This window comes from Alexandromys fortis, unplaced genomic scaffold (assembly GCF_014885135.2).
Source record: "Alexandromys fortis isolate MF-2015 unplaced genomic scaffold, M_Fortis_MF-2015_v1.1 scaffold_290, whole genome shotgun sequence".
Classification (NCBI taxonomy): domain Eukaryota; kingdom Metazoa; phylum Chordata; class Mammalia; order Rodentia; family Cricetidae; genus Alexandromys; species Alexandromys fortis.
This window is the reverse complement of record NW_026068167.1, coordinates 420,764-442,190: the sequence shown is the minus strand read 5'-3', so window position 1 is coordinate 442,190 and position 21,427 is coordinate 420,764. Positions and strand designations below refer to the sequence as shown.

General features: G+C 48.8%; 1 protein-coding gene and 1 long non-coding RNA gene across 2 annotated transcripts in view; one reads left to right on the top strand and one right to left on the bottom strand.

The window, feature by feature from the left end:
- The window catches only part of LOC126492131 (uncharacterized), a 77,076-nt gene that overhangs the window by 11,381 nt on the left and 44,268 nt on the right, over positions 1-21,427 (bottom strand). The window lies entirely within an intron of this gene.
- Positions 8,892-13,451, top strand: Mchr1 (melanin concentrating hormone receptor 1). Its single transcript, XM_050128278.1, has 2 exons — positions 8,892-10,297; positions 11,558-13,451. The coding sequence occupies exons 1-2, from the start codon at positions 9,895-9,897 to the stop codon at positions 12,535-12,537; spliced, it is 1,383 nt and encodes a 460-aa protein (XP_049984235.1). The 5' UTR covers positions 8,892-9,894; the 3' UTR covers positions 12,538-13,451.

Here is a 21,427-nt window from a genome sequence, read left to right as displayed (position 1 = left end):
TGTCGAAAGAGCATCCCCTGACGAGATGGAGCAGGTGATCTGATGACCCTGGTGGATGCGAGCAGTTTCTGATCTTTCCTGCCTCCTAGAAGAGAGAAGAGGCATTTGCAAGTGCATATCAGATGTCAGGGATGGAACTTATTTTCCCCGTCAACGGGACCGCATCAGAAATAGCAGCTGTGGCTGGAGTCTCCACATAATTAGGTTTATGGAAATCCACTGCCATTTTCCAAGACCCAGCTGCCATCTTCACTAGCCAGGGTGAAGAACAAAAGAGGAATTTAGTTAAATCATCACCCCCAGAGTCTTTCAAAGCCATGATTGTGGGTATTTTGTTTTTTAGGAATAGACTATTGGGTTTTTTTAAATTTTTTTTTAAGATTTGTTTTTATTTTATGTGTATGGGTGTTTTGCCTGCAGGTGCCAGACGAGGAGGGACACTTTAAAGAAATCCCACACTAGCTCAGAATTGAGAATAATAGAGGCTTATTTATTTAGGGGTATTTAGACTCACAGATCACAGTCCTCTGCTGGACCCGGGAACAGCAACCGAATCCCACAGCAGCCAGAAAAGAGGCCAGAGGAGCACTTCGGCATAAATAGTATGAGGCCACGCCCAAGTGGGTGGGTAACTTAAAGGCTTCTGGCTGTAGGAATTCCTACAGCACCGTCTACATTACCCGTGGGCAGGCCCAGAGGCCAGAAAAGGGTGTTAGGAACCCTAGAACTGGAGTTACAGAGAGTAGTTCGCTGTTGTTACGTGGGTGATGGGAATCAAACCTGAGTCTGAAAGAACAGTGCCCTAACCACTAAGTCATCTCTCCTGTTCCCTTCCCCCTTCTGAGAATGGTCTGACCTTGGCTGACCTTGAACTCACTATGCTGAAGATGACCTTACATTTCTGATCCTCCTGCCTCAACTTCCCTGGTGCTAAGAGATGAATATCATCAATGGCTAATTTATGCTGGGGGTTGAACTCAGGGCTTTGTGGGCCACACAAGCCCTTGGCCAGCTGAGCTACAGCCTGAGCCTCAGTGGTCTGTGTTGTTTTTCTTGTTATTGCTGGAGACAGGGTCTCACTTCATAGTGCAAATGGACCAGAACTCACTATGTAGCCCGGATTGGGCATGAACCCGAGGCGATCCTCTTGACTCAGCCACCCTTTGGTGCTAGGATTTACAGGCATGAGACTCCATATCCGCTTCATAATATTATCAACCAGATTTCTTTTGCTGATCAATCAGGAGTTTCCATTTGGCTTTGCTCATCGTCAAATCTCTTAGTCTGCCAAACTGAGAGTCAATGTAGTAATTCTGCCAGTAGCCGGGATATCTATTCCAGGCATGTAACTAGAGGCACTGACATGAATAGGTTTGGAGAGCCACAGGGCCTGCTGTAAAGCCATCTCAGTCAAGTCCATTGATTAGTTGATCCATCTTAACCCTGCTCTGACAGTAGATCCCAGCGGAGTTCTGGTCAACAAAAATTCCCATTAACCAAGAGCCATTGCCTGTTTGTCACCAAAAGGCCCAGTACTAAGCGTCTGCTGCATATAGGCAGCCTGCCAGATGGGCTTAGATCCCAGGAAAAGGACTGAATCAACGTCACAGGTCATGCCTGTGTCATTGGCAACCTCTTTATGTGTGTGCAAGCATGTGCTAGACATCAAACCCAGGGCCTCAAAGCATGCTAGATGAGTGTCCCACTAAGCTGCATTCCCAGCTCCATTACCCTTTCCTGGGAGTATCCAGGCTCCATTACTTCCCGGGTTGTGGAGTAGTGACTGATTCATGCTTAGAAATGGGGAGACGGACTGTCCGAACAACCATCGTGGAGAAGGTCAGCCTCTTGTGGACCAGACCTGAAGGCTTTATTGGTTTATTTATTTGTTCATTTACTTATCAGTGCTGGAGATAGAACCTGGGATCCTGCGCACACTGGGCAATTGCTCTACCACTGAGCTATACCCCAGCCCCTGCAGTTTTTCATGTTTGTAAATCAAGCTCAAACAAAGACAGCAGGCAGACTGCTCATCTCTTTGTTCTAGGGACCCTGTGATGAACTGAGCATTCTCTGCAGCTGAGGCTATCCCAGTCCCAGTAACTGCCCCAATCCTGCCTACCCTAATAATAACCCACTTAACCTTCCTCCCCAAAAGAAGGCTGGCCTTGGTTCTTACCACCCCAGAATCTACACTTCCTATTAAATAGGGGAAGTCACTCCAGCTCCCACCGACAGGTCCCACTAAGGGCTGATCAAGGGGGCTAGCATTTCCTCTTCTTCCAAGGGACTTCTCAAGGCCTTACTTTCCCAGGAGGTCAACTTTTAATACAAAGGCAGCATTTTCTATGTTGGGGGTTAATTTTATTTTGAAAGCAACAGGAAACAACTAACCCGTTTTCAACAGTGCAGTAGATGGATGAGGTTTACATTTGCACAGGACTGCTCCTGCTATTTGGTAGAGAAACTATTAGAAAAGGCCAAGCAGGAGGGAGGAAGGATAAATGATTCTCAGATGCAGTTGTACTAACACGCAGACAGCGGCTGGGTCTTGGGGACAGAGTGGTGGACATCCACAAGAGGGATGAATGGAAGCCTTAGGGTGCCTTGGGCAGGAAAGATAGGTAGGTGATAGGTGGATGTCAGGGGAAAAGAGCTTATTGTTATAAATAGGATTGCCTTTTGTTTTGCCTACACATATATCTGTGAGGGTGTTGGATCCCTTGAACTGGACAGTTGTGAGCTGCCATGTGAGTGCTGGGAATTGAAACTGGGTCCTCTGGAAGAGCAGCCAGTGCTCCCAATGCTGAGCCGTCTCTCCAGCCCCTAGACTACATGTCTTGAATGGTTTTACTGGGGCTAAAACAGACAGGTTAGGAGCCAGAATGGTTGGAGTAGGTCAAAGTTCTGTTTTTTGAGAACACTGGAGGCAAAAGCAGCCTTTCTTGACATTTGGGTTATGTTCATTACAAAGCTCTAACTCCAAGCATTTTGCCTGGGGAAGCAGTTTAGACTCTCTGGCCTACAGCTTGGTGAGCAGGCAGTGAGAAGAACTCAAATCCTCACACCTAGGGACATCTGTCGGAAGATAGTTTGTGCTGCCCCTAAAGTTACACTCTGCGAAGCCCGGAACACCCTGTTACATTTGTACATTTACCCAAACCTTGAAGTACGGTCACCAGCCATTTGTGTCCACGAGCAAAGTAGAACATAAGCTGCCGGCCCTGGCTGTGCTAAACAACAGCAGGGATGAGGCTTGGAGGCAGAGCTCCACGCAGCCCCGGTGAGGTCTCTTCAACTGTCCCTCCTCTCTCATCACATCAAGCCTCCAGGGTCTTCCCAGTGTCTTAGTGTTCCCCCAGAATCGTCTAAGCGGGTGGAAGGAACCACAGTCTTTAGAATGAGATGAGGTTTTAACTCATCTGAGCCTTTCTCCAGCAAGAACGGCAACTTTGCCATTGAGATTTCACTAAGGAAAAGATCTTGGCGTTCAGTCACAAAGAGTAGGTTCAACTCTCTGTGCCCTGTCCCTTCTGTCTCTGCCTCTGGTTTCCTTTGCTTAAACAAGAATATGGGCAAGTTACAATTGCATACATTTACAGCTACAAAATAACTTTATGGCATGTATCTTCATCCAGTGTGGGGTTGTAACCTCAAGCTAATTACCCATCACCTCAGAGGCACTGTATCCTCTGACTAGCATCTCTCCAGTATCTTCTCTGGCCCTCGGCCTCAGGTTACTTAAGGTCACACTGTGGTCTGTTCTGTAAGCCTCATACGGTTGTTACATGTAATGAGGTTCATCTGTGTTGTGATGGTTTCCTTGCACAATATATAAGTGTATATATTGTGGATGGATACTCCCCATATCTTACCCATTCTGATTAGTGCTGCAGTAAACTCAGGGAGCAGATAGCTCTTTGAGATATAAGTGTTACCTTGTCCTTGGATATAAAATCCAGAAGCAGGGTTGCTGGGTCATATGGTAATTCTAGATTTTATTTATCAAGGAATGTTGCCTCAACTTTTCAGCTAGGACTCACACTTATTTTGGGGTGAATCTCAGGCATTGACAGGATAAAGCAGCTTAGGGGCCCAGGCATTTCTATCTGACCTTGGACAGCTTTTCTCTGGAGTTTGGCTTGATTGACAGCATTCTTGTCAAGTCTGTATCCTTGTCTATGGCCCTCTTCCTATCACTTCCCTTCCTCTGTTCCATTGTACACTATTTGCCCTGCTTTCCATTCCAGCCTCTACCCTGGGTAAACCCATGCTTGTGGTACCCACTTCTTCACCTGTCACACAAGGATAGTAGCAGACTGTTGTTTCAAGGATTATTAACAAAACTTGTCTGTCTCTTCTTGTGTCTCGGCACTAAGTTTTTTATTTCTTTCTTTATTTCGTTATCTATCTATCATCTATCTATCTATCTATCTATCTATCTATCTATCTATCTATCTATCTATCTATCTATCTATTCTGTGCATTGGTGTGTTGCCATGGGTGTTGGGTCTCCTGAAACTGGAATTACAGACAGTTGTGAGCTCCCATGTGGGTGCTAGGAATTGAACCCGGGTCCTCTGCAAGAGTAGTCAGTGCTCCTAACCACTGACCCAACTCTCCAGTCCCATATTTATTTTTGAGACAAGGGCTCTCAGATCTCATTTTGGTCTCAAATGGATGACCTTAAATTTGATTCTTCTGTCTCCATTTCCCAAATGCTGGGCCTACAGTGGTACACCACCTCTCCCTGTTCATGCTCTGTTAGGAAGGGAACCTAGAGCCTCCTGAACGCTAGGCAAGAACATGAGCAATTGAGCCATGTCCCTAACCCATTGGGTTAATTTTCTGTCTGCTCCTTCAAATCCACTGTCTATCCCCATCTACTCTGCCCTGGGCCCCAGGAGGATGATTTTTGGACTGTATCAACAGGGAAAGATCAGAAGGTAGGTGGTCAGAGAGCTCAGCCTATTGTTCCTCGCATCTCCTGTCTGTGGAGTGCCTGGCAGTTCTTTCTGGGTTCTGCTAGCTGCCCAGTTCAGATAGGAATGATGTCCAGCTGTTGCCAGCCCCAGCCACTGTCGCAGCATCCTTCATGGACTCCGCCTTCGTGGTACCCAAACCTTGATAAATAGGCTCTTTATTAAAGTCTCTCTGCTTTCCCACTTGCTCCTTCAGTTTCTCCAGATACCCTGATTGATCCAATCAATACACATCATCTCACCTGCTGCAGGCGTTCCAGGAGGCACCTCCAGCCACAACAAAGTTCAGAGGAAGCAAAGGAGATAATTCCTTCATGTTGTCTTTGCAAGAAGCAGGAAACCTCTGCCAAAGGGCTCGAACTCCACAGTTCTCCTGGACTCCAATTGGCAGTAGTGAGTCACACACTCTCTCAGATCCCCAGGGAGAAAAAAAAAAAAAGTCGGAGACTAAGGGGCACGTGGGTGTTCTACTGGGACATGTGATCCCAGGAATCAGGAATGAAAAAGGAGCAAGAGAACAGCGAGAGACACGGCACAAGGATTTCCGGTTAGTGCCATGTCAGGTGACCCTGGACCACTGAGGAATGCCTCTGATCACATATCCTGAGATAACAAGGTGAAAGCAACTATAGGTGACTTTCATCCCATATTGAATGAAGATGCACCCCAAGAAGATGCACCCTGCTTTCTAGGTGGGCTATGGTTGGGTATTTTGGGGTTCCCATGTTCTAAATGAAGGCAGAAATGGAGAACACCCTGCACAGAGGGCCAAACAACACAGAGCAGGTCTGAGAGGAGGGACCAGAAGGCCCTACCTGTCCTGTGCAGCACTGACACCTGTGCTCGGTGGGGACCAAGAAGAGTGGCTGCTGCAGAAATGGTGGGCATATGAACTGGGAGTAGTGGGCGGATCTAAAGAGATGCACATGTGTATCCAGTAGACCTGGCCAGACCCCAAACAGTCCCCCACTAGATGCCTCTGAAATCCTTGTCATGTTCTCTTGGGCCACCTCTGGTTCCGGCTTTGGCTATAATGGGTTGGTGAATGAGCTTAATTCATCTTGTCCCAGCAGTGTCTTGCCTTGTGTCTATTTGCTTTCTGCCCTAGACTTCTCTCTGATAGGCTAGGCTAGTGATTCTCAGCCTTCCTAAGGCTGCGACCCTTTAATACAGTTCCTCATGTTGTGATCACTCCAACCATAAAATTATTTTTGCTGCTACTTTATCACTGTAATTTTGCTACTATTGTGAATCATAATGTAAATATTTTTGGAGACAGAGATGCTAAAGGGGTTGCAACCCACAGCCTGAGAATCACCGCACTAGAGACTTTTGACTCTAATGTAAACAGTCCAGAAGGGCAGATCCAATGTCCCAGGAGTCTCCACCAATGGGAACAAGAACCAGTCAATATAAACCCAACTGTAGGTGACTAATCCTAAGAGTCAGTCTCTCTTTCTCTCTCTGTCTGTCTCTGTCTCTCTCTGTGTGTGAGGCTGAGGACTGAATCTGGGGCCTTATGCATGCTGTACAAGTGCTGTACCCCTTAACTAAACCCTCAGTCCTCTGAGCAGTTCTGAAATGGGGTTCCCACAGTCCACAGCAACAAACTCAGGTGTAGTTCCCACCGACTTTACTTATTCAAGTTCCTCGCTCATCCTACCCTCTTACTCATGTTCCTTAGACACGCACCAGGAATAAATTTCTACACACAAGTCTATGTCTATGTCTGTGATTTCAGAGGAACCCAAACAGAGGAAATGAACTCTAGGAGTCACAGCAGAAGATGGATCCTCCAAGGTAAGATGCTGGAACACATCAGTTACCAGTCAGTTGTCCCTAAGAGTGCCACTGCTGGGGTGTGAACAAGATGCTGACCAACCCTGCCCTGGCAGTGACATGGAAGTGACAAAGGGTCCTTCCTGCGGTTGGCCGAGATGAACACAATAAAAAAGCAGGTGCTGAGGTGTGCAGTCTCCCCAGAAGAGCAGTGAAGTGTGGGATCATAAGGATGATGGCCCTGCTTTGGAAGCCTAGGAGGAAGAAAACGGAGGTCTCAAATAACCAGCTATAGAGTCAGGACACACAGTGGAAGCCAGAAGGTCTCCAGAGCAGCAGTTCAAGGAGACTGTCATTGTCTGCAGCGGTACAGCACTCTGTGCTGAAAATAAGACTCAGAATCTAATGGTAAGGGTAGCTGAGGCTCAAAAAAGATGGAGTATATACAGCCTCAGCAGATCTTTGATGATAAAGAATGAAACCCTGAAGTCTAGGAGGGGATATCTGGATGAATTTGAGTTAGAATATCTGGATATCTGAGTTAGGGGATATTTGGATGAATTTGAGTTAGGATTCCCCTAACTCTTTGAACACTTCAGACCAGCAGATACAACCATCTCTGTAAAATTTTTTAAAGATTTATTTATTTATTATGTATGCAACATTCTGCCTCCAGGTATGCCCACACACCAGAGGAGGGCGCCAGATCTCATTACAGATGGTTTTGAGCCACCATGTGGTTGCTGGGAATTGAACTCACAACCTCTGGAAGAGCAGCCAATGCTCTGTAACTACTGAGCCATCTTTCCAGCCCATCTCTGTAAGTTTTTATAGCTTGACCTTGTTTAGAAAGTATGATAGGACTCAACTGAGATTATAACTTACACAAGGACTTTTATCATTTGTAGATATGGCCCTCTACACTGGCATTCTCTTATTATGGACTGGAAAAAAATAATCGGAGCATGTATAGAAATTAACTTCAGGGTGCTAGCATGTGGCCCAAATATAAAATTGAAAGGAGAGCATTTCTTGGCAGGGATGATCCTACTACATGGGATAGAACAAACTGGGAGGACACCTGGAGCCCGTGCTAAAATAGTTCTGGATGGCTCCAGGAAGTGGCCCACAGCCATCATACAAAGGTGCTAGCACCACCTTGGCAGAATTCGGATGTCCTCACATGGCTGTTGGGTCGTATCCATAAATCTACCACTAAATTTCCTAGCATTGTGGTAAAACATACATAATATAAAATTGGCTACTCTAACTCTGTGTATGTGTTACTGAGGATTTAGCTCGGGGCCTTGGACACACCAGGCAAGCATTCTATCCCTGAGATAGGTTCACACTCCCTTAACCATGTGTAAGAGTCAACTTCAGCAATATTAAGTGTGTGCACGATGTCGCTCAACCAACATTAACATCAATTTCTAGAAGGTTCTCTCCCACTCCTTATATAGACACTCTGTACCCATTCAACACTAACTCCCCACTGATCCTTTCCACTGGCCTCTGGTAATTGGCAGAGTTTGAGAGAGGAGTCAGAAGACTCAGAGAAGTGCAACGGTAGCGTAGAATTTACCATCTGAGACCAAAGCACACACCAGCCAGTCCTCCAGGGAGGCTCAGAGAACACCTGTCTTGGTTTTCTATTGCTATCGAGACAGCACGATCAACTTAGAAAAGAGAGTGTTTAGTTTAGACTTATGTTTTTGGAGGGTTAGTGTCCATGACGGTACAGCAAAGGTGTGGTAGCAGGAACAGCTACAGGCTTCTATCCTGATCTGCAAGTAAAAACAGAGAAAGCTAACGGGGTACTGAGGCATGGGTTTTTGAAACCTCAAAACCACCTCCAGTGACACACCTCCTAATCCTTTCCAAACCAAGTCTGCTAGCTGGGGACCAAGGATTCAAACAGCTGACATTCTCATTGGAATCGCCCCAGCATCTCCTTCGCGGACTCCACAAGGGACATGGAGGTCTGGGGGCATCACAGAGTTGGGGTGTTCCATCAGAGATACACTAACCATCCACCGCACCTGTGGCTAAACTATCAATTGATTTTCTTTGTGTGTGTGTGTGTGTGTGTGTGTGTGTGTGTGTGTGTGTGAGGGAGTGAAGGGGCAGGCCCTGAAATTCGGACCCTCCCGCCTCCACCTCCTAGGTGCTGGGTTGGTGGCATGCACCATGTCCAGTTTATGAGCACAGGGGAGGAAACCCTGGGCTTGGTGCCTATGAGACAAGCACGCTACCACCTGAGCTGCATCCTCAGCCCCTATCTGACTCTATTTAAGCTGGCAGACCAAGAGGCCAAGAAAGAGGAGCTCTAAGAGGTGGTTGGGATAACCAGTAGCTTAGCCTGAAGAACTAGGCATGCTGATGTCCAGTGGTGGCAAGGAAGAGTGTGGCTGAAACTCATAGGAGCTGTAGGGATGTTTGTCTGTGCTTCCGTGTCCGTAAAGAAGGATTAACAGGCAACTGTGGCAGATAAGGAGTCGGACTCTGCATCTGGTCCTGGTGTGATGACAGCGTTTGGTGGTGAAGTCTCCTGGAGCTGGCAGCAGGAACCTCTGCCGAGAATTATCTAATGCCTGTGCACACTGAGGCTGTTGTCCATTGCTAATCTCAGTGTGGACTTAGTCTCTTATGCTCTGATAATTGTCTCAGAGTCCCAGGCAAAACCTCAAAGAGCTCAGCGGCCTAAAAAAATAAAAGTCCCATAGTGGGTCCAGATTGATGATGTGTCGAGGGAAGTTTGGTCTTTCTGCACCCCAGACTCTGACTATTGCCAGCATGGAAAGCTAGAATCACCTCGGCCCACCAGGCAAGGGCTAGCAATTGCCGCCTAGCCAAGGAGATGTTTGGAAGTTACCAGGACGCAGGAAGGGTCTAGGGTGACCTCCAGCATGCTTGAGAGCCAAGGGTGCTTCAGTCTTAGCCTCTGAGTCCTCGGCACTAGGAACAGTACCCCTGGCTCCTGCCTCATGGTCCAGGCTCCTCAGGGCAGCCTGCAGGTTGCTTTCCCCTTTTGCCTTTGCCGAGACCTGGATGGTCATGCAAAGCAAGCTTGGCAACCCCTGCGAGCTCAGGAGACAGCCCCAGGAGCCAGTAAGAAGGAAGGCTCCTCCACATGGGGCTGCTTGAGCCTAGTTGCTGCTCTGCAGGCAGTCAGGAGTGGGAGCTGCAGCCGGGACCGAAGAGGTTAACGTGCATCTGCCTCCGAATGTTAATGTGTCTAGGTGATGTCAGTAGGAGCTGGGAAGGAGGGAGTGGGGCGAGCAGTTGGGCTCAGAGGCAGCAGAGGCTGCCAGGCGCTAGAGGAAGACCCTTTTCTCGACTGCAGGGCTGGCTCACGCTTGGGACAAGGCGGTGGCAGGCACTGGAGGCTGCCGCAGCCTGCGTGGGTGGACGGGCTCTCAACTCCAGGGAGCAGGCGACCTGCACCGGCTGCATGGATCTGCAAGCCTCGTTGCTGTCCACTGGCCCCAACGCCAGCAACAGCTCCGATGGCCAGGATAATCTCACGTTGGCCGGTGAGTCGAGTTAGATCCTCCCTCCTCCGGGATGGGTGTGGAAAATGGGAAGGTTTCACCTCCAGAGCCAAACTGCCTACGAAACTTTATCTTACAGTTCTCGGCGATTAAGATCTGCAGTCTGCTCTGCCTGGAGGGGAAGAGGAGAGGAGGGGGACACCAGCTAGGACAGAAGGGGTAGGAAGGAACAGAGATGGGGCAGAGGTACATCTAGAAATAACAAGGGTTGGTGGCGAGGCGTGAGGCAGACAGGGGAAAGCTTGCGGATGAGTCCCAAATATGCTTTGCATTGGGGGGCGGGGGGAATCAAGGCTGGAAAAGCAAGCGAGAGGAGAGCGGGCGGGTAGCATGTGGGAGCCAGCGGAAGCTCTTTGATTCACCGCTACCCTGGGCTCAATCCTCTAGCCTCGCACTGGGGTAATGGGGTCCGAGTGGTCCTTGCTGTCCTCTAGCAGAGGCTGCTGGGAGCAAAAGACTTCACAGGGTGTGAGAGGATTAACTTTTCTGGTGAATTAAGCTTCTTGACATTTGCAGAACGGCAATGCCCTGAAATTCTAGCTTTGAAGGAGAAGGGAGAGAAGGGGAAGGGCTTATGTGGAGAAAATTCTCAAGCTTCTGGGGTATAACACAGCATCAGTCTCAGCCCTGTTGGGGAAGCCCAGGCTCAGGAGACACGGCCCAAGGAAATCCCTGTTGGGAGCCTGGAGAGGGCTGGGCTGTTGAGCCTAAAACACACCCCACACCTATAGTGACAGTCACTCCCCGGATATGCCTAGGAATCTGTATAAAACCTTTGGCCAGCTATCTCTGAAATGATGAGTGTGCAAATAAGGAAAACACCACACACACGCGCGCGCACACACACATGCACGCATGTGGGCGTGCACACACACTAGTGTGTTCTTGAACGTCCTTCAAGTTTTTTTTTGTTTTGACAAGGATTCCTGGTGAACCTCAGGGATGTGGAGTTCTCAGCAGACATCTGGGAGTCTTGACTCCCGGCCCTCTGTGTAAATGACTGACGTGAAGGTCTTTTGAGTAACAGGTGGGTCTAGAAAATTCGGTAGGAGTATTCAGCAGGGAACAGTGGAGGAGGGTAAGGGACAGAATTAACAATAGCGTGGGAGGGAAGGTGGTGGGAGATGATCGTGACCTCAAGCTGAAATGGGGACCACGAGAGGTCAGCAGGAGTGCCACTGGATGGCAGCTTGTCAGCTTCTGGAGCGGATGGCAGGTCACACTTGTTCCTTCTGTCCTCAGGGTCACCTCCTCGAAAAGGGAGTGTCTCCTACATCAACATCATTATGCCTTCGGTGTTTGGCACCATCTGTCTCCTGGGCATTGTGGGAAACTCCACAGTCATCTTCGCCGTGGTGAAAAAATCCAAGCTACACTGGTGCAGCAACGTCCCGGACATCTTCATCATTAACCTCTCGGTGGTGGATCTGCTCTTCCTCCTGGGCATGCCTTTCATGATCCACCAGCTCATGGGCAATGGGGTCTGGCACTTTGGGGAAACCATGTGCACCCTCATCACCGCCATGGATGCCAATAGTCAGTTCACCAGCACCTACATCCTGACTGCTATGGCCATTGATCGCTACTTGGCCACCGTCCACCCCATCTCCTCCACCAAATTCCGAAAGCCCTCTATGGCCACCCTTGTGATCTGCCTCCTGTGGGCTCTCTCTTTCATCAGCATCACCCCCGTGTGGCTCTATGCCAGGCTCATCCCCTTCCCAGGGGGTGCTGTGGGCTGTGGCATCCGCCTGCCGAACCCGGACACTGACCTCTACTGGTTCACTCTATACCAGTTTTTCCTGGCCTTCGCCCTGCCCTTTGTGGTCATCACTGCTGCATACGTGAAGATACTGCAGCGTATGACCTCTTCAGTGGCCCCAGCCTCTCAACGCAGCATCCGGCTTCGGACAAAGAGGGTGACTCGCACAGCCATCGCCATCTGCCTGGTGTTCTTTGTGTGCTGGGCACCCTACTACGTGCTGCAGCTGACCCAGCTCTCCATCAGCCGCCCCACTCTCACGTTTGTCTACTTGTACAATGCGGCCATCAGCTTGGGCTACGCCAACAGCTGCCTCAATCCCTTTGTGTACATAGTACTCTGCGAGACCTTTCGGAAACGCTTGGTCTTGTCCGTGAAGCCCGCGGCCCAGGGGCAGCTTCGTACAGTCAGCAATGCTCAGACAGCTGATGAGGACAGGACAGAGAGCAAAGGCACCTGACACTTCCCCTGCCACCTCCAAGGCAGGTCACCACACCAAACCTTGGGGAGAGAGACTAAGATAAATCCAAGGCTACCCTGGGAGAAGGCAGGGAGGCTGGAGGCTGAGGGCTTGTAGCTACCACATTCCACAGGGCTCATAAATTGCTAGGGAGGCTTGCAGCCAGGTTTTGGTGGGGAGCTTCAAACCTCAGAAATCCCCTTGGCAGAGCGAGAAGAAAATGGTGATTTGACTGGTCCACAGGGGGCTCTATCTGTTAGCTCACAGACATCTTTTTCCCAAGGGAAGAGGTTGAAGGTGCCTAGCTGCAATCAGGCAGGTCTAGGAGACGGACAGGGGTCATACTGTGAGATTGTTCAAGCTGAGCCTTCCCTCCCATCTCTCACTGGTGTGAAAAAGGCAGCCTTTCTTCTAAGCTGCTGATCATCTGTGAAGCATGCGGCCTCAGCTCCAGCATCCCGTGTGGGTTTCACTCTCTGTGTAGGGGATGCATGTTTACACTGGGGTGGGGCTCTGAGCCCACAGGAGTTTAAAAATCAAAAGAGTCCAATGTGTTGGAAGATCCAATAACTGAGACTTGATGAAGTGACTTGGGATGATGTGGATCTCGAATAAAAATGAGGGTAAGGGGCTTTGGCAGTGACAGGGACATTCTCTTTCCAGGGCACAGTCCGTGGCTGATCCAGAGTTAGCATCCATGTGTTCTGCATGTGCAGGGGGTCACTCCAGTGCCTGATGTCGACGTCATCTTAGTGCTTGTGCCTCTCACTCCCAAATCAACACGAAATAAAGGCAAATCTCGACTCACATCATTCTGGAGACTCCTGCGTAATTGCTTGGGCTTTGGGGGTGGGGTGAGTCCTTTACAAGGAAATAGGGGTCATTTGATTACAGTATTCGGATATTGTTTGGGACTGCATTTTTAGGGAGCCTGAAGTAAGGAATCTGTCTTTCTAAACACACAGAGAGGAGTTAGTGACATTAATGGAATTACTGTGAATTCATTTTGATTGCAGACTCAGCATCCTGGCTTGGACTCCTGATTATTATCAATGCTGCCCCTTAGGTCCCCAAGTTCTACCCCTATATGACTCCCCCAGACCCTTCCCCTCACCCCTGACTCATGCTGAGTCATCAGCTGCAGGGCTGGCTCTTGGGGGGGAAGTCTGAGCTAGGTTCTGTTTGCTGCAGCTGAGATTCGTTGGGCACCTTAAAAGCAGATGGCCGTTCAGGCCGCTGGGAGGCAGTCATGCTGCTGCTTCTTAGCTTTGTCATCGAGAGGGCGCAGGAGTCGTCAGCGTGATGCTCAGCAGACTTAAATGAGAGAGCCTGAGCAACTTGTCCAGAGGCCAGAGCAACTGTCCTGGAGGCTGGGCCACCCCTTGCTGGGTCACTTTCCATTGCAGACTTGCAGGAGTAGCCACTTAGAATACCCGAGGGAGCCTCCCCAGGTGCTAGGGAATAGCAGTTATTTCCCACGCACACACACCTGAGGTTAGCGCTCCTTGCTCCTAACAGGAAGGCCGCTAGCCGCCATAGGTAAGCTTCAAGTCTAGTTTAGGCGCAAGACCAGTGGGGGAAGAAAACAAGATTCTCAGGGGGGAAGTGGATGTGGGGATGCATATGTGTAACCTCAGTGTGAAAGAGGCTGAAGCCAGAAGACTTAGAGTTCAAGGCAGGTGTGTGTGGGTGGGGGGGGGACAGACGGACTGAGAAGGGGTACAATGGGTAAAGGGCTTGTCACACATGTCTGTCCCCCAGAAGCCACACAGGTAAACAACGTGGAAGGAGAGAGCTGGCTCTGTGAAGTTGTCCTCCACACCCCACATCCACGTCCAGCACCACAATAATAAAGTTTAAAGGAAAAAAAATCCGAGCTCAAATGTGAAACAGGAGTGGAAAGGAACGTAAGGGCCGGAGGACAGGGAGGAGCTCCGGGAAAGGCTGTGCTTGAGACATGACAGGGTCATTGTACCCACGGACTCGGGGCAGCCGTGACCACTGCTGAAGATCAAGGTCACAGGACCCGTCGGCATCCGCAGGCAGCATTAGTCCCACTCAGTGGGTTATATTAGCAATGGAGGAGAGGGAAATGAAGGAAAGGGGGGCATGCTGCTGGGGGTGCCTGGGGGAATGGGAGGGTGAGTTTGGGGTGTATATGACTGAAGTACATTGCTTACATGTATGAAATTGTCAAAGCTTAAAAAAATATATTCTATTAAGACAAAAAAAAAGGAGTTCAAGTCCACCCTGGGCTACTAGAACCTTCCTAAGAAGAAAACGAGTCTTACAGAAGCCTTAAGGTAAATCCTTGGAGGAGCAGCTCCATCCCACCAGTGGAGAAGGAGGTTTCCTCGACCTAGCATGTCTATGAAGAGGTTTCCCATGACCTCCACACCCACAGCCCTCTAAGGAAACTGGGAGCCAGGTAAGACAGCCTCTCGGCCTCTCCTAGGAATACGTGTGACCCAGCCAGCAAGGGTGGACCCCTCAGAAGCTCCAAGGAAGGGCCTTTCTCCCTCGAGCTGCTGATCTGACAGTGAAGAGACCCACATGGAAGCTGAGTGTGCTGAGCTCTGAGAGAGTGGGTGGAGATGTAAACAGGAGAAAGGGCAGAAGACCTGGGATCGGCGAACAGCACCAAGGAGGGTGTCGGGAAGGCCGAGTGAGGTGGGAAGTTATACTGGGAGTGCGAAGACCATCACCACTCCCATCCCCCGGCCTCATCAGTAACCTGGGCAACTCCTGAGATGTCACTGGTTCAGCGGAAACTTAGGCAGCCAGGTGTGGTGACACACGCCCAAAACCCCAGCATTTAGGAGGCTGAAGATGAAGATCACGAGTTTGAAGTCAGCCTGGGCTACAATAACAAGACTTGGGAGAAAAGGAAAAGAGGAGGAAGCGGAGGAAAGGGAAAAGCTCCGTACAAGGTACAACAGTCAGGTGTAGGCTGTGGGACAGCTTGTTAGGCTGTAGGATAGCTTGTTGACATTGTTGGCAGGAATGGGGGATTCTGGGATAGGCTACCGGCCAGGTTCAGGGAATGAGTGCAGCTTTACTGTCTTCTTTCAACTCAGGACTTGGCGAGCCGGAATTGGGGTGAGCGCTGGAAGACGCAGAGTTTGAGAAGCATGAGGACTACGCCTTGATCTCTCCACTTCCCTCTTGCTCCACCCAACTAACAGCTAGGGTCTCGGGGACCTCAGCAGGTAATCTCCCCAGACGCAGTGAACTTTCTACAGGGATTCTCCTCAGGAAACATCTCCTCTACAGGTGTGAGGATGACCTTCCCACAACTCTCCGAGGTAGAGGAATCTCACAGCCTAGCTTATGGCTGCACAGCTCACAAGTACAAAAGACCACCCAGAAGCCTCTCTGCAGGAACCTTCTGCAGACAGCAAGGTGATGGAGGAAGGTCATTGACTAATAAAGAAACTGCCTTGGCCCATTTGATAGACCAGCCTTTAGGCGGGTAGAGTAAACAGAACAGCATGCTGGGAGGAAGAGGAAGTGAGCTCAGATGCCATGTAGCTCCTCTCCAGGGCAGACACGATGAAGCAAGCCGCCAGGTCAGACATGCTGAATCTTTCCTGGTAAGACTGGTGCTACACAGATTACTAAATATGGCTTAGACAAGATGTGAGAATTAGCCATTAAGAGGCTAGAACTAATGGGCCAAGCAGTGTTTAAAATTTCCATGTAATTATTTTGGGGCATAAGCTAGCCAGGCAGCCGGGAGCTGGGTGGCAGGAATGCAGCCCGAAGCTCCTACTACAGCAAGGGCACCATGCAACAAGACCAGCAGCTTCTCTTCTGTTCTAGGCATCATCTACTGTTAATTTCATTATTGTGTGTGTGAGTGTGCATGTGTGTACATGTCCACTTATGCACATACGTGTGTGGGGGTCCATGTCATGATCCAGGATCAGCCTGGACCATAAAGTATTTCTCGGACCAGCGGGGAGGCATGGGAATAATTGAGACACAACTCACATGACTTTATCAGGAGGGAATTATCAGGGATTCCCTCACGAAATCCTGAATTCACATCCTGAAATTCACCCATGTTTATTCCTCAAACAACTTTCATACCAAACTATAAACTGAGGGGAAAGTTCATTAGCATTCTGTTTCCTAGGTAGCCAGGCGAATAATTGTGGTCACATCCACACCTTTGTATACCCATTTTGTCACGTCTTCCTATCTATGGCTGCTCTGTCACGTAGACTGAATTAACACCTCTTTTTCAGGCGTCCCCCCCAAATGACAAAGAAGGAGCAGAGTGACGTTAGCATCTCCTGACCCTTTGTTTAGGATGGTGTCAGTTTGTCGGGAAAGGCTAGGTGACCACCTCCTGTGTGGCAGGTGCACACTGTGGCCTGAAAGTCTGGCCGCCATTCGAGGTAGAAATTTGGGCCTGTGTAATATGTTCCTGCAGTCCGAGGACAACTTTGGTCCTCTCTGTCCACCACGGGTTCTGGGAAATGAACCATCAGGCTTGTATGGCAAGTTCTTCTGCCCAGCAAATTGACTTTCCTGCCCTTTCATTTTTGTCTTTGGTTTGTTTTTTAAATTGTAGTAAAATGTATGCTTTGCTACTTTGACCTTTTGGTTTTATTTTGTGGTTTTTGTTTATTTTGAATTTCCAGACAGGGTTTCTCTGTCTGGAAAACTCACTCTCCTGGAACTCACTGTACAGACCAGGCTGGCCTCCAACTCAGAGATTCCCTCATTAAAGGCGTGCGCCACCACAGCCGGGCTGAACTGAGTACTGTGCAGCTGCCACCACCATCCTCCTTCAGAAGATCATCATCCCAAACTAAAGCTCCAATTAAATGCTAGCTCATGTGCTGGGAGGATGCTCAGGCAGAGAAGTGCTTGCTGAGCAAGCATGAAGACCCGAGTTCGAACCTCAAATCCGTGTTTTTAAAAAAGCGGGTGCAGTGGTACGTATCTATGGTCCTAATGCTGGGGAGGCAGACGGAAGAGTCTCTGGGGCTCCCTGGCTAGCTGGTATAGCTAATCGGTGAGCTCCAGGCCAATGTGAGATTCCATCTCCAAAACCAGGGTGGGACTGGTAAGATGGCTCCGTGGATAAAGGTGCTCTCTACATACACAGCAATAAATGAACGCAAACACAATGAAAATGAAAATGCATAGGCACGGATGGTTTCTAAGGAGCAACACTAAGTTTGTGCCCTGGCTCCCTTTTGCACCCACACGTGCAAATGCACTCACACAAAATAAATACACACCAACTTACTTCGTCCTCCCCTGCCTCCAGCTCCTGGAATCACCAGTCTATGAATCTGACTGTTCTAAGCGGCTCCCACAATGGAACTACATGCTGTTTATCCATGATTTGCGATGGGTTTATTTCTCCTAGTATGATGTCCTTAAAGTCCTTTGATATTGCTGCGGATGTCAGAATCCTTTAAGGCTGTGTTTATCTCCAGCGAGGGATGGACACACGATGTCATCATCATTTGGCTACGGTGGGTAGATCATGCTGCTGCCAACATGTCCGTGTTAACAGTTGGAGCCTGGGCTTTTAGCTCCTTTGGGTATTTACCCAGAAGGAAAACTGTGGGCTCTCATGGCAGTTCTATGCGGAACGTTTTTGAAGACCTGCAGCCTCGGCATCGTTTTCCTTTCTCATCAGAACATACATGGGATCCAGCGCTCCACACCCTCACACCGGCTTTGTTTTTCCTTCCCCTCTTCTTATTCTCTTGAGTGAAACCTGTTCAAATGATGTGAACTGGTCTTTGCTGCCCCATCGTTAGTGATGCTGAGCGTACCTTCATCTGCTCAGCCTTCATTTGTATAGCTCCTTTGGAGAAATTGTCTCCAAGTCCTTTGTCCATTTCTTAAAATTGGTTTGTTCTTCTTTATTGTTAGAATGGTATTTTACTCAACTCAAATTAGTAATAATTGGTTCTGGATGCCTTGTTGCTAGGAAAAAAATAGATTTGAAAAAAAAAATAACAACTAAGTTCTTTCTCCTCTGCAGTTTAATGGAATTCTTGCCCTTTTGACAAAATTGAGTGGTGCCTGCCAGATGACTCAGAGGGTAAAGGGACTTTCTGTCAAGCCTGATGATCTGAGTTCAATCCTGGGGAACCATCTGGGGGAAGGAGAGAAGCTCCTCTTATAAGTTGTTCTCTGACTCCCACACGCGTACTGTGGCATGCAGGTACCCCCCAAGACATATACTCACATATAAATACATAAACATAATTAATTTTTTTCAAAACTTAAGGGCTCAGGAAGATAGTTCAGTTAGCATAAAAACCCAAGTTTGATTCCTCCCTCCCTAGAGATCAGGATGTAGCCCCACCAGCACCATGCTTGCATGCCACCATGCACCCTGCTGTGATGATAATGGACTAAGCCCCTGAAACTGTAAGCAAGCCCACGATTAGATGCTTTCCTTTTTGAGAGTTGTCCTGGTTATGGTGTCTCTTCCCAGCAATAGAACAGTGACTAAGACAGAAGTTAGTACCAGGAGTAGGGTAAATGACTAAGCTACCCTCCAAAGCCTGTGATCAGCCTTAAGTCCAATAGAGTCAGTAGCTTGACCTGAGGAGGTCAGGGAAAGCAAGTAGCTAAAGAGTGGTGGGTGGCTTTCCCAAGAGCCCACCCGGCTCTCACTCTCAGAGGTCAGGAGAATGCAGAACCTCCAGATGGTCAGAGATGGGATGCGCAAGCCACTCACTTAGCTCCAGAGCTACCTCCTGCAGGAGAGGATGAGTGGTGGGCATCTCAGGCTATGAAGAAGGGGAAGAGTCCTTATTCAAGCATGAGAGGGCAGGTGAGCAGGCTCAGTGGACCAAAGTGCTTCTCATACACGTCTGCCAATCCGAGTCCAATCCCAGAACCCACAGTGGAAGAAGAGAAATGACTCTGAGAAGTTGTCCTCTTGGGAACTGGAGAGATAGTTCAGTGGTTAAGAGTACCAGCTCTCTTGCAGAAGATCTGGGTTCAATTCCCAGCCACCACACAAAAGTTCACAACTGTCTACAGCTCCAGTTCCAGGGGATCCGACACCCTTATAAAGACATTCATACAGACAAAACACCATTGCATATGAAATGAAAAATAAATCAATCATTTAAAAAAGAAAGAAAAAAAAATGTCCTCTGACCTCCACATGTGTACTGTGTAACATGAGGGCTGGGCTTGTTGGGGTTTCTGTCCTGCCCGGTTCCCGCAGCCGGTAAGCCCCAAAGAAAAATCACACAAAGGTCTACATAAGTTATAAAATGACTGGTCCATTAGCTCAGGCTTCTTATTAGCTCTTATAACTTATATTAACCCATTGTTCTTATCTATGTTAGCCACATGGCTTGGTACCTTTTTCAGCAGGGCAGGTCACATCCTGCTTCTTCAGTGATCTGGGCAGGACTGGGGGGAAGAGCTTCCTTCTTCCCAGAATACTCCTGTTCTCATTGCCCTGCCTCTACTTCCTGTCTGGCTACTGGCCAATCAGCATTTATTTAAAATGTAATTGACAGAATACAGAATTGTCCCCCACCAGTACTGTGGCACATATGTGCACCTGCACTCGCTGACAAACACACCACACACACACACACATACACACAACCACATATACACACAGTAAAGTTTAATAAAACACATTTTAAAAGAGAAAATGTTTCTTTTCTTTTTTTGTGGGTGGTTTCTCTGAGACAGGGTCTCATTATGTAGCTCTGTCCACCTCAGACTTACAGAAATCCTCCTGCCTCTGCCTCCTGAGTACTGGGATTAGAGGTGTGGGCCAGCATATCCAGTCTACCAGTAGGGTAACGTTTGGAGATTTCTCTGGTTTTTATTTAGGTTGAATAAACCAATTTTAGCCTTCAGCTTGGGAGAGAAGGTGTTGTGGTTTGGAAGAAAATGGCCCCCAAAGGGAGTGGCACTATTAGGAGGTGTGGCCTTGGAATGTGTGTGGTCTTGCTGGAGGAAGTGTGTCACTGTGGAGATGGGCTTTGAGGTCTCACATATGCTCAAGCCACACCCAGTGAGACAGATCACTTCCTGTTCCCTCTAAGTCAAGATGTAAGGACACTCAGCTCCTTCCCCAGCGCCATGTCTGCCTGCCATGGCGATAATGGACTAAACCTCTGAACTGTGAGCAAACCACCACAATTAAATGTTTTCTTTTATAAGAGTTGCTGTGGTCATGGAGTCTCTTCACGGCAATAGAAGCCTTAACTGAGACAGAAGGGTTGCAGGTAGCTAGGTAGGCCAGTTCCCTCTCAGAAACTTCTCTGAGTGGTCATGGCCAGGTCCTGTGTGCTACCTGCCTACTGCGGCTCAAGTGACTTTGTGGTGTCACTGCCTCTCCAAGCAGCCTCTGCTCTCTGCACAGGTAGCCTTAGCCTGAGGCACCCGGGGAAGGAGGAGTGGACCACAATTAGGAAGGATGGGGGCTGGCTGGCAGGCCTTGAGATTACTGCAGTCTATGCCAAGGCACGGGAGGTTCTCCCTGCCCTCTCCTCCCTGGTCCAGCCAGGCTACTCTGCCTCTGAGCTATGAACAGTGAACCCGAGTCCTTCACTTCCTCCCTCCTCCTAGTTCCAGAGCCTCTAAATCTCTCTTCTGGCCACTGTGGAGTAGTGCTACAATTCATCATGACAGGAAGTCTGCTCATGCCCAAGAAGACACTCTTTTTGTCCTGTGTGGGGTAGGTAGTATTCCTCCCAATCACACCAGAGCAGGGCAGGAGAAAAGCCTTATTATCTTGCCCCTGAATGTTTTTCTAACATTTGTTTTGTCCAGGACTCTTAAAGCAGAAACCAGCATCTGGATGTTGGGAGGGTTAGGGTTAGGATTCTTAGTAACAGGTACAGATTATTTTTTCAGCTTTTTTTTTTTTTTTTTT